This window comes from Nylanderia fulva, unplaced genomic scaffold (assembly GCF_048542155.1).
Source record: "Nylanderia fulva isolate GAGA-0341 unplaced genomic scaffold, ASM4854215v1 Scaffold22, whole genome shotgun sequence".
In the NCBI taxonomy this organism is placed as follows: Eukaryota; Metazoa; Arthropoda; class Insecta; order Hymenoptera; family Formicidae; genus Nylanderia; species Nylanderia fulva.
Genome location: NW_028190285.1, coordinates 2,873,416 through 2,885,988, shown reverse-complemented (window position 1 = coordinate 2,885,988; position 12,573 = coordinate 2,873,416). Strand labels below are relative to the sequence as shown.

The following is a 12,573-nucleotide window of genomic DNA, read 5'->3' as shown; positions in this document are numbered from 1 at the left end:
TGCTTTTCAAAAATTTATCTCAATGTCATATTTATATTCTTACGAAAGAATGATGTCTATATAATGAAAAAATTCGATTCTCAGGGCAAAGCTGAGGCACTGCGCATGAAGAAGAAGCTGGAGGCGGACATCAACGAGTTGGAGATCGCGTTGGACCATGCAAACAAGGCGAACGCCGAGGCGCAGAAGAACATCAAGCGATACCAGCAGCAGCTCAAGGACGTGCAGACCGCTCTCGAGGAAGAACAGAGAGCGCGCGACGAGGCCCGAGAGCTCCTCGGCATCTCAGAGCGTCGCGCCAACGCCCTGCAGAACGAGCTTGAGGAGAGCCGCACTCTCCTTGAACAGGCGGACCGTGGTCGTCGCCAGGCCGAGCAGGAGCTCGCCGACTGTCACGAACAGTTGAACGAACTGAGCGCCCAGAACGCTTCCATTTCTGGCGCCAAGAGGAAACTCGAGGCCGAACTGCAGACTCTCCACGTGAGTGTTGATTAATGTCTACAATTATTTTTTTTTGTATTACACGTGCAGGCAAAGTGGCACTTTGTGTGCGTGTTTTCTGTGCGGAAAGCGGCCGATTTCCTACGCCGCTATCTAGCGGCGACGCGGTGAGTGAATAAGCCGCATTCAAAGTCATTGCCCACGGCTTCAGTCGACTTTGAACGCGGCTATTCCCGCACCGTGCCGTCGCAAGATGGCGGCATGCGATCGGCCACCTCGCGCACAGAAAACGCGCACAAAGCCACTTTGCCTGCACTTGTAATACAAAATAGTATGTGTATCACGTGCGGATTGACAATTGTTCACTCGTGTGGGGTGGTCGCACTTGTGACCAATTGTCAACTTTCTGCACTTGATACACAATATACTATTTTTTTCATACAAGTTGTATATTTATGTGTGTATATATATATATATTTTCTTTTTTTTTCGTTAGTCCGATCTGGATGAGCTGCTCAACGAGGCGAAGAATTCGGAGGAGAAGGCGAAGAAGGCGATGGTGGACGCGGCCAGGTTGGCGGACGAATTGCGCGCCGAACAAGATCATGCTCAGACCCAGGAGAAATTGCGCAAGGCTCTGGAGACACAGATCAAGGAACTGCAGGTGCGCCTGGACGAGGCCGAGGCAAATGCTCTCAAGGGCGGCAAGAAGGCCATCCAGAAGCTGGAACAGCGCGTACGCGAGCTGGAGAACGAGCTCGATGGCGAGCAAAGGAGACACGCCGACGCTCAGAAGAATCTGCGCAAGTCCGAGCGTCGTATCAAGGAGCTGAGCTTCCAGGTAAAGTCCCGTCTTCAACTAAATGTCATATTCGAGTTTTAACTATTCATTAATTTTTAAAGGACAAAATTTAATTTATATATTTCTGTTTTATATTCACGTGAATTAAATTAATTATTTTATAATCAAACAAATTGCTTTTATTCTATTAAATTATTAATCTTATTTTTATTATTCGACCAATTCTTTTCGTTTTTGTCAATCGAAATTTTGACTCGCACTTAAGTAGCCGCGTTTGCGGTTTTCTTTTTCAGGCGGACGAGGACCGTAAGAACCACGAGCGCATGCAGGATCTGGTTGACAAACTCCAGCAGAAGATCAAGACATACAAGAGGCAGATCGAAGAGGCGGAGGAGATCGCCGCGCTGAATCTCGCCAAGTTCCGTAAGGCGCAGCAAGAACTGGAGGAAGCTGAAGAAAGGGCGGACCTTGCCGAACAAGCTATCACCAAGTTCCGCACCAAGGGACGTGGCGGAAGCGCCGCACGCGGACTCAGCCCAGTGGTAAGTTACCGGATCTCTTTATCGTCATCTTAGAATTTTTAATCTTTAATGCTCGATATCGAAATATGATATGTATCTCTTTTTTTTTTAATTTTCTCATTCTTTAATAATATCGACGGAGTATTTGTCGAGTAGCGTTTGATTTTCATTTTATCGATGGAAGCTCTCAACTTTTTTATTTTGAAATTATCATACATTTCAATTTTAATTATAAATTTTGTGGATTTATTCGAGCGATTTATTTTGTAATATGTATATAAGGCAATCTTTTAGATATGAAATATCGCATCCTGTCAAATATCAAAAATTATACCAGGCTTCGGTTAAGCATTATTACAAAAATCAAGTAAGCTCGTGAAAATGATCGATCGCGCTTGCATTCGAGTTACAAATTGATATCGGGAACGCGAATCGCCTCGGAAATCGTAGAGGAATCGGAATAAGAGAGCGCGCTGCGAGGGTGTAAAATTTGCGGATGGTATCTAATGAGCGATCTGTGTATTCCTGTGTGCAGCCGCAACAGAAACGTAAGGCGGCGCCCTCCATGTTGGAGTAAACGCACACACATCGCGCTTGGTCCATGTAAGTCCGTGTAAAGCACGTGTCGTAAGGCGCGTGCGTGAGGTGTGTGTGAGGATTATCTTCTAGACAGAGAGAGAGAGAAATTAGAGCTAGATACAGATTAGAAAGAGAATGAGATCAGGGGTTTACGAAACGCGAGAGGAACACGCGATTATGACTCTCCTTCTTCCCCTGCATCCGTCAGTGTCACGTTTGCACCTGTGTAACGCACCGATAACGCTCTCTCGAGTGGTTCCGAGCTTGTTCTTCGTTCATTAACTCTCTGTGTATCGCACCTCCTCGAACCTTCTCTCTTTTAGAAACTGCGAATTAGACGTCAGTGTATAGACGACGTTAGAGCAATTTTCTCGAGCTCTGTCAATAGCGATTGGAACCGGAAATTATTTCCTCTACAGGTGCAATCTGGTATTGTGAGAAAAAAAGAATGACTTCCGAAGTCATTCAACATATAAGAGAAAAAGAATATTCTTAATCGGTTCTTAATTGGTTTATTAAATTGATAATTGAAGAGAAAGTGTTAATTATTCCTACAAATTATTTTCGATATTCTTGCGTTAATTTTCTCAATATACAGGGTGTTCGGTAACTAACGGACCAATGATTAAGGGCGGATTCTCTGGCCAATTTGGAGACGATTTTTCCTTAGCAAAAATGTTGAGAAGTCAATAATTTTCGAGTTATAAGCAATATAAAAAAATGGATTTTTTGAAAACTAAATGTTTTGGAGTTAAAAGTCTAACATAATTACAGTCTTTAGTTAATTTCAGGTAGAGTTTACTATAATAAAATTTTAATTTGAGGCTTAGTTATAAAGATACGTAATGACAAATATTGGAAAGTTGTAAAAAATAATGACCTTTTTCGACATTTTTGCTGAGGAAAAATCGTTCCCAAATTGACCAAAGAATCCACTTGTAATCGTTGGTCCGTTAGTTACCGGACACCCTGTATATACCCCATATTTTTGCAGTTAATTTTTATTTGGCGCAAAATTATTAAACCGGTTTCAATCTCTAGCCTAGTAGTGTTTAGCGCATCTTTTGCAGTTCTTTGTGATCTCGCGCAGGAATCAATCGCGAAATTTCACGTGGATGATCCTCTTCAGAATAATTCCTGAGAAATTTTATATATATTCCCCTAGCTTACTCAAATTAAAATATTTCAATTATAAATTCGTTCCCCTCTCTTCGAAGTTTTTCGTGATTTATTTAATTTTCTTTTATTAATGAGATAAGTACGTGTTTACTCTGGTTCGAGAGGAAAAAAAGAGAAAGTCTTCATTTATTTCATTTTCTTTCAACCCGGAAAGATTCTTCCTTTTCTCCCCAATATACATTATTGTTGATTTTTGTTTCTAACAGTTCAATATTAACACAAGAACTGCAATCAAATAATTATATAAATCGTGATTTCCCGCAAAGAGATAATTGTAACTAATATTACGAGAGAGTTACATGTCTGAGATAAATTCCTTCTGTTGTAAAAATAATTACCAGATATCGTGTTGTTTATTCTATATTTAGCAAAATAGAGGTGTCACGACCCTCGTTACGTCATCTCGATTCTATTGACGCATTCGGGTGCAAATGTCAAAATGAAAAAAAAATATAAGCAAGAAAAATTGGATCACGAGCAGGAACGACACAGAGAACGTGTCACTCGTCTCCTCTTCCCACGCCTCGTTAATCATTATATCAATGTTTTCTAAATCCGTGAGGAATTACATATTTTTATATTGATTAAAACCCGCAAATACACTCCCGCATATTTATAGTTATTCACGAGAGATTAATGTTTCACGTGTCTGTCTCCTTTCAGCCACACCGACCTGCGTTTAAACCCCTATTAGATGGTTCCGCATTCCCGCCACGCTTCGACCTGCAGCCCGATGGTGATCTGTAAAGCTCCTTCCGAGGAATTCGCGTAAATAATTATAAACCGACAAAAAGGAAAAAAAAATAACAAAAATTTAACAACAGAAAACTCAAGCAAAATTAAAGAAGGGTAAGAGAAGAAGAAGAAGGAGGAGGAGGAAGAACATCCATCGTCCTCATCGAGTCCATCGTCGAACGAAGACACGAATATATATATATGCAACGAATCCGAGAGCTCGCTCGGAGCTCTCAACGGCATCGTCATCTCGCAATCGAGCGATCGATCCATTATTACATCCTAGAGATCACGAATTCGCGATCATTTTTCTTGACAATAATTTTTACGTGTTCGGTCAATAAAAGAGAAAGACAAGATAAAATTAACGTTCGCTCAGGAAGATCGAAGGAAAAGATGGGGATGCGAGAGAGGGTGTGTTTTGATTCACCACGCGAGCTGACGGTCGAGGGAGAGAAAAAGTGGCAGAATGAGAGATATCGAGCGAGAGGACGATGAGAGAGCGAGAGCCAGCGAGAGATATATTAATACGTACACATATACACATATACACGCAGAATAATAAAGGGGAAAAATAACAGAGCGATAAATACACACATATAAACATTTACGTCCTCGTGAAATGCACAAGGTAACAAGCAAAAGTGTTGAAGGTAAATGAGAAAAAAGTTTAAAAAAATATATATCTATATATAATATATACTCGCGAGGAGAAACGCGAAATCGCGAACAAAACGTCAATCAACAGCGCGTATCATTACATGTGTCATCCAAATGATATCGTATCCTACAAACTTAATTGTAATTTATAAAGAGAGATGAAGTATGTATTTATTAAAGTAAATAAGCAATAAATAAAGATAAGAATTAAATCACCTCACTTATATCGGATTATTTTATCGTGAATTATGCAACCAGTAGAGATAAGAGTCTGCTTATTGCATTGCGTTATATCATTAATGCAGGAGCATTATTTAATGGCAATCTAATTGTCCAGTTTATTTTACGTATAATATAATTTACAGCAGTGCGAAACAACGATAAAAGAATGTTTATTTTGAACAAAGTACATATCTTCTCTCGAAGTCTTTTATTCTTCGAAAAATCTTTGTTTACTTTTAAATTAATTAATTTTTTCCATATGTTATATTTAGATTAAATTTAAATTTAATTTAAAAAAATTTGATCTTGTATTATAAAATTTCTTATTGACTTACATTACGATGAAAAAATTTCAGTTTATTTCATTTATCATTATTCAATGAGATATTTATGTCAAAAAAGATGATACAAAATAATATATAAAATGTCTTACAATTGAATGAACTGTCTCGTGTCGAAGATGAGAATCATCTGTGATTCTTCTTTCCTTCGGTTCGCGTGAGTTGCCTGAATTGTCCCTTGATGAGCTCCCACTGCGTCCATTTGCCCGAATCGACGCGAAATTCCTTGCAAGTTTGCAGAAAAGCGGGCATGCACAGTTCCAGATAATAATGGTCCACAGTAGGCAGCAGATGGTGCAGTGTGTGCGAACCGAAGTTGGTAATCGCCAGGAAGATTGAATCATCGATCACCTTGCGATCGCGCACTGCGTCCATCTCGAGCAGACCCCAGTCCAGATCATTTCTTTAGCATATTAGAAAAATTATGGTATAATCTTAATAATTAAAATTTTATAATTTAAATCTTAATTAACATTTTTATTTAAATAAATATTGAATATTATATTTAAACAATAAATATAAATTAGCTAAAAATTAAAAAAATAAAACTTTATTATTATTATTACTTATTTATAAGAAAAACAATGTAAGATTAATCAATAGAGCGATTCAATAATTTAACGAAGCGAAGAACAAATGATATGTGTAACCTGTAGATATCACCGTCGTGGAAAATATCGGGATGATGATGGGCTGCGTTGAAACCAATTAAGCCAAACAGAGCGCTACTCATCAGCAGCATTATTAGCCATAGCTTGAATGCGACGAGAATCTTGGGTGCCAGCAAACTCATCGTCAAAGGCAGCAAAAAGGGGACGAAGTCGCGAAATTCAAAGACTTTCCATTCCATAAACACCGAGTAGTATCTAGAAAAATTAAAGCCTTCAGTACAATATCGAGATCGTAAATAAAGTTTTGACATTCTATTGAACAAATTTTTAATATCAAAAAACATTGCAAGTATATGTATATATTCAAAGTTTAATTTAATTTTTATAATCAAATTATACATACAACATTTTACAATTAAAAACAAAAGTTATGTAATAAATAACTTTTTATGTAATAATATTGAATCTAAATTCTAAATTAAAATCAGAATATTAAAATTAGAAAAAATTAAATTAGTGTATAATTTTCAAAATCTAGATTTAAAGTAGAGTTATGAATTAAATTTTTTTATTTCAATAAACTAATGTAAATTGTTACCGTTTGACGCCTTCGACCATAAACACAAGCATCCAGACGATAGGACTGATAATTTTACTTATTATTCCCGCGAAGTAGGATTTATCCTTACGAGGCATCCATTGGAGAAATGGTTCGAACGCGTAAATTTCATAATCCCACAAAGTATTAGTATACATATGGTGGCTCATTGCGTGCGAGATACGCCAATTCTTCGAGGATAATATACTGAGATCGAAATAGTACATGCGAAAGTTGTCTCGCATGTGGAAGTAATTGTGTGCAGCAACAGTAGTCCATGTCAGAAAAATGCCTGGAATTAATTATCGTCAAATAATTAACGAGATTGGTATACAATTATTTAATAATCAGAAAAATTAATATAGCATTATACTAAATTTTATATAATTAACTCCTTCTCTCTCGATCAAACTGGCAATGACATTTATTAAGAAATCACAACGTTTCGATCATTATTATATTTGGTCCTTATCGAGTGATATGGTTCGTTATAATCATAAAATCGAACTTATCTCGAATTAATCATGTCATATCAGATAGACAAGTTTTTAATTACTGTAATTAAAAACTTGTCTGTCTGGTATTACGTGTATTAACCAAATATAATGATCGAAACGTTGTGATTTCTAAATAAATATCATTGCTAGTTTGGCCGAGAGAGAAGGATGAGTTGATTATTTTTTCTTTATAACACTGGCGACCCTTAATATCTTCCACATCTACTCTAAATTTTATATGCATATATATATATATATATATATACTCATTATATATACAGAAACCCACATTTATAATGTTAACAATCATTTTAATTTTTATAGTTTATTTTATGTAGAAATTTTTGTTAAATTTCAGTATTGCGTTTTACTCCTTGGTTAACGAATGTTTCTAATCATATTTTGCTTTTAATCATATTTTATATATATATGTTTTTAATATTATTTATAACTTCGCGCGAGGATGCTCACTGGCGAAAAAGACAATTATGTACGAATTGGCGAAGGCACCCGCAAGACTCAATGCAAATGTCATGGCCATCAAGGAATCGATAATGAGATTCGTTGTCGTGGATGGCCGATGAAAATCGACGCTCTTTAAAGCCTCGGCTGCCCGTCTCTTGAATGTACGATAAAAACCGTCTGATGAGAAGGTCCAAGGTGCAGATCGCGGTGTCGTGGCTTCCCGAACATAGAATTTCGGCAGTAGCCGCTCGGCCTTATCGGTAAGATGATGGCTCTACAACATTAAAATTGGGGAATCTCAATTAAAAGTACAACAGTAAATCGTAGATGTTTTTTAAATATTATAAATTATAAAATTATGACTATTAAAAAGTAATTATATATTCAAAATAGAGAACGCAAAAATTGAATCCAATTTTATATTTAATATGTTAAAAAGTGACAGAAAAAAATCTGTAGCTTTACTTTTTGAGAATATTCTTATTAACTATCCTTCTCGTTACAAAATTTAAATGCTTTTCATTATTAGTATTACATTTTATTACAACTATTACAACTATTAAAATTAATCTTAAAATTTATTTTAAAATTGAATTAATTTAATTTAATATTTTATTATTAATACATTACCAAATTTTAAATTACAATAATTTCGTAAATAATAAAGATAGAAAGGTTTCTAAAAAATGAAAATAAAGCTTGAAATCACTACTTTAAAAATTTATTAATTTTGATTAAGCAAAATAAATTTATTAAAAATGGTGGATGATAAAACAAGATCATGCAAAGTTGAAAAATAATGGCCATGTTTGCCACGGCACATGGTGTGCGTCAAATGTCGCAACTGAATGGGATACAAAGCATATAATAGTACAGAGTTTTCTTTTTAAAATACTTTTTTATTCATCTCAATATGATGATTTTTCGCAGAGTTATTCGCATTTAAAGTAAAAAGCTGCCTTTTTATTCAAATGCGAATATCTCGGCGAAAAATTATCGTATCGAGATGAATAAAAAAGCATTTTATAGGGGAGACTCTATGCTATTATATACTTTTTATCCCATTGAGTTGCAACATTTGACTCACAACATGTGCCGTGGCAAACATGGCCAATATTTTTCAATTTTGCATAATCTCGTTTTATCATCCGCCATTTTTAATAAATTTATCTCGCTTAATTGAAAATAATAGATTCTTAAAGAAGAGATTTCAAGCTTTATTTTCATTTTTTAAAAACCTTTCTATCTTTATTATTTACGAAGTTATCGTAATTTGAAATTTGGTGATTTTTTCAAAATTTTATGTGTACCACTTTTTTGGAGTGAGTGTACACGATGACGTCGGTTTAAGGTGAATAATTTTACATAATGATATATTTTTGATTCGATACCTCGAATAATTCGGTGATGTCAGTTCCTTTTGTGAGCCGAAGCCATTCTGCACCACCCGGATGCGATTTCGTAAAATTCTCTAAGTCGTAGAGTTTGTTTTCAATCCTCCACAATCCTTCTGCACCGTCGATTTTTCTTTTAGCCTCCAGAAAATTAGCCCCAGTTTTTAGCGTTAGGTGCTCTCTCGCTGATAGATAAGCTAATCCGGGCACTGTACTAGTTTTTGACATATTGAAGGTTTTCTTAATCTCCGCTATAAAAAAAAACATACAAAAAAATTTGACATAGCAGGTCTCTTAATATGTTATTAAAGTCCAACTTTTTTCAGGAAACTAAATTATAAATTCTTCCTCGATTTGCAGTCTTCAATTTGAATTATTTTAATTTAATTTTGACTTTAATTTTTAATGTAATTTGAAGTTTATTTTTAATTTTTATTGTGATGCAATTTTAAACAATTTCCAGCCAACAATATTCTTGTTTTTATTTTAACTCATACTTCTGAAAACGTTTCATTATTTCTGTATTATAAGAAAATAAATATAGTTTATAAATATAAATGATATATTTAAACTTTATATACATATGTGCTAAATATTATATATATATATATATATATATATATATATATATAAAATTATATAAATAATGAATATATAAAAAAATATGTATAATACTGTTGTTTGTGAAAATTGCAACACCATAAAGAAATAATGATATTAGCTGTAATTTTCACAAACAGCAGTGTCTATAAAATACAAACATATAATGAATTAAATGGAACGTGTTTACTATCACTGCTAGCTGTATAATCAGTAATGGAGAGATAATGAATATGTATGATACATTGAATGATTCACTTATAAAATTTACTCATAACACATTGCTAAGTATTCAGGCCGAATATTTATTGTCTATCAAATAACTTGTATATAACTTAACAGTAATTCGCAGTATTAATCTAAATAGTTGCGCCTATTTAAGTCATTAAAAATCAATGAAAAGATAATAATTACTAATTTAATAATTGTTAAGACACTATTTAATGACTATATCTGTCAATGACTGTCATAAGATATTTTACAAACTATTGTGTTTATTATATATTTACCAACTATTGTGTTTGTTACAAAATCAAATAATATTTATTAATTTAATAACTATATATAATGCACATTGAATGACGATCGTTAAGATGTATCACAATGACGTAAAACTTTATCATATAATTTATCATTATCGCAGTTTGACCTTACAAACGAAACAAGCATCTTCGTACACTTGCCCGCACTTGTGATAACAAAACGTATTTATCACTGTATATTTTTACTCACTGCATAATGCATTGACGATATATCCATTAGATTTTAGCGAATCCATGTTTCGAGCGCGCGCTACGTGATCTCTCGATTGAATATGATTCTTTTTCACATTTCATCCTTCAATAATCTGAGACACGGTCGATGCAAGGGTATCAAGATACGTACCGTGGAAGGGATATTGAATAATGAACGGAGTAGTGTTCTCTCTCGCGTGCACCGGGCCTTTCACGGTAAACAACAATTGATAATGAACGTCGTTTTTAATATCACGATTCGTGGTCCACGGATGCAAGACTTTGTAGCTCAACTCTGGTAGTCGCAATGAATGCACCACGCGTTTAAATAATGGCCGGATTAAATTATTTATGCATAGATAAAATTATTTATGTCAATAAAGTAATATATCAACAATGCAATAAATTAAATTCTTAGCAGTTTATATCTTTAAATAAATAAACACACTATTTCTGATATGTGATATTGTTATCATCTCACTTCTACGACTTATCTAATACTTTTTAAGACTTTTTTCCAGAATGATAATATTTGATGCCAGATAAATTTAATTACTAAGATAAAAACTATTCCGTCAAAATTAAATATTTCCTTTATAAGGAATTCGGTTAACAAATATTATATACAGTCGGAAAATGTAATCATTAAACTCTTAAAACTATTTTTAAAATACTTTAAAAAGCTATTCTCCCTCCCAGCTATTATAAAATATATTATATAATAAAATTCAAAATAACAAAATCTCAAATTATTTATTAATTTAATATCTGCTTTTTCGTATTATTTTATGTTTCTTGTAATAATTGAAAAATTAATGTTTTTAGCTCGCACAGTACATTAGATATTATGTATTTAGATTCATCAGATCATTATTAAATGAAAAAACATACTTACACGCGCAGGAATAAAACACTTTAATAAGATGATACGGAAAATTCGCGTTTTTATATAACTATTAATTGCGCCGATATTGTTTCTTTCATCTTACAACAGCACAAAACACTTCGCTTAAATATTGTAATGATGAATAAATTCTCACTGTACTAAAAACAATAATTCATGTAAGCGTCGATTCTTTCGAAAGACTGAAGAAAACTGTTCTATTTATTATCAGAGAAAGTGATAATTTTAATGTATATATGTTTGTACGCGAATAGCTGTGTGATTGGAGCTACGGATTATACATTAAATCTGCTCTTTAACCCCGACAGTAATGAGTTATTTATAAAGTGCGTAAGTTTATTACATATGTATGTATTATCGAGCGAACGTTTTTAAATTTTATAGTGTCGATGACTCCTTTTTCATTTGTGTGTTTATATTTTTTATTTAAAATATTGGTGGTTTAAAAAAATAAGAATATAGAAAAAATAGCGAAATAAACGTTGATACAGAAGAGAATCAGAAAAGATTAATCTTTTTGATTAATCAGAGAGAGCGCAATATTCTGCACAATTTTAATTAAGTTGTGCAGAATATTGCGCTGTTTCTTTGCAACGCGATATTATTTTTGTGATTCAAATTGATCTTACATTGGACTAATATACGAATTATATAACATTTCTTTGCGTCGTATCATTCGCGGTACATTTCTTCTACATTAATTCTCTTTTGCCAACAGTAGGTTTAAAAAGAAAATGTATTGATGGAATAATCGATCATTTCGTGGAAGCACCTTTTTATGCAAACATATATTAATTTTTTTCTACTTATCAATATTTATATGCTGACGCAAATTCTAAATCGATATACTTATATTATTCCTTATTCTTTTTGCAATACAAATTCAATCAAATTGCGTCATAGTTAAATGTTTCGATCAAAGATATTTTAGTAAAAATAAATGTTATATAGATGCTGTATAAATTTAATTTTGTTAATAAAATTTTATGCGGATAATGCCGCCCGACTTCTAGTCGCTCGTAAAGAGAATTTAAAAATAGTGTGAAAACTGGAGTTAAAAACTTAAAAAAAATTACACTGACAAAAATGTGTGACAGTTAAGATTTTATTTTTAAATATAAAATTCGTCGGAAATAAAATTATATGGATAGATTTGTTAAACACAGCTACGATATTTTGCTGAGGAATGGCATAAAAATAAAATTAAAATTTTGTTTAAACAAAGATAACTTGAAATTGATCGAAAAAGCGTTTTCTAATATGATTGATTCTATTTTTTCTGATAATGCT

The 12,573-nt window shown here is 33.5% G+C and overlaps 2 protein-coding genes across 17 annotated transcripts in view; one reads left to right on the top strand and one right to left on the bottom strand.

Moving 5' to 3' along the window:
- Mhc (myosin heavy chain) overlaps positions 1-5,137 on the top strand; it is a 48,926-nt gene extending 43,789 nt beyond the window's left edge. For 12 of the 13 annotated variants that reach the window (XM_029300045.2, XM_029300034.2, XM_029300046.2 and 9 more), the window contains exons 23-26: positions 85-480; positions 938-1,282; positions 1,537-1,785; positions 4,186-5,137. In XM_029300045.2, coding sequence (XP_029155878.1) covers positions 85-480; positions 938-1,282; positions 1,537-1,785; positions 4,186-4,269 — 1,074 coding nt within the window. In that variant the 3' untranslated portion in view covers positions 4,270-5,137. Of the gene's footprint in view, positions 1-84; positions 481-937; positions 1,283-1,536; positions 1,786-2,299; positions 2,368-4,185 lie in introns of all 13 variants that reach the window. The other variant, XM_029300049.2, reaches the window with a different exon arrangement.
- On the bottom strand, positions 1,546-11,546 carry Cyt-b5-r (Cytochrome b5-related). Of its 4 annotated transcripts, XM_085482866.1 has the most exons (7): positions 10,378-10,524; positions 9,043-9,296; positions 7,658-7,925; positions 6,690-6,981; positions 6,131-6,346; positions 5,573-5,883; positions 1,546-2,429 (listed from the first exon to the last, which is right to left on the bottom strand). In XM_085482866.1, exons 1-6 carry the CDS (start codon positions 10,421-10,423, stop codon positions 5,607-5,609), a joined length of 1,353 nt encoding a protein of 450 aa, XP_085338992.1. In that variant the 5' UTR covers positions 10,424-10,524; the 3' UTR covers positions 1,546-2,429; positions 5,573-5,606. The 4 variants fall into 4 exon arrangements, with proteins under 4 accessions (XP_085338992.1, XP_085338993.1, XP_029155776.2 ...); XM_085482867.1 differs by lacking the exons at positions 1,546-2,429; positions 10,378-10,524 and adding an exon at positions 11,275-11,546 and having other exon boundaries at positions 4,580-5,883; XM_029299943.2 differs by lacking the exons at positions 1,546-2,429; positions 10,378-10,524 and adding an exon at positions 10,531-10,725 and having other exon boundaries at positions 4,580-5,883.
- Positions 11,547-12,573: the final 1,027 nt, after the last annotated feature.

Excerpts from the sequence above, each read along its gene's own strand:
- Cyt-b5-r (XM_085482866.1), bottom strand. The coding sequence starts at position 10,423 with ATGGATTCGCTAAAATCTAATGGATATATCGTCAATGCATTATGCA. Across the intron at positions 6,347-6,689 it reads ATGGTCGAAGGCGTCAAACG|ATACTACTCGGTGTTTATGG; the intron begins GTAACAATTTAC and ends TAATTTTTCTAG. Across the intron at positions 5,884-6,130 it reads CACGACGGTGATATCTACAG|AAATGATCTGGACTGGGGTC; the intron begins GTTACACATATC and ends AATATGCTAAAG.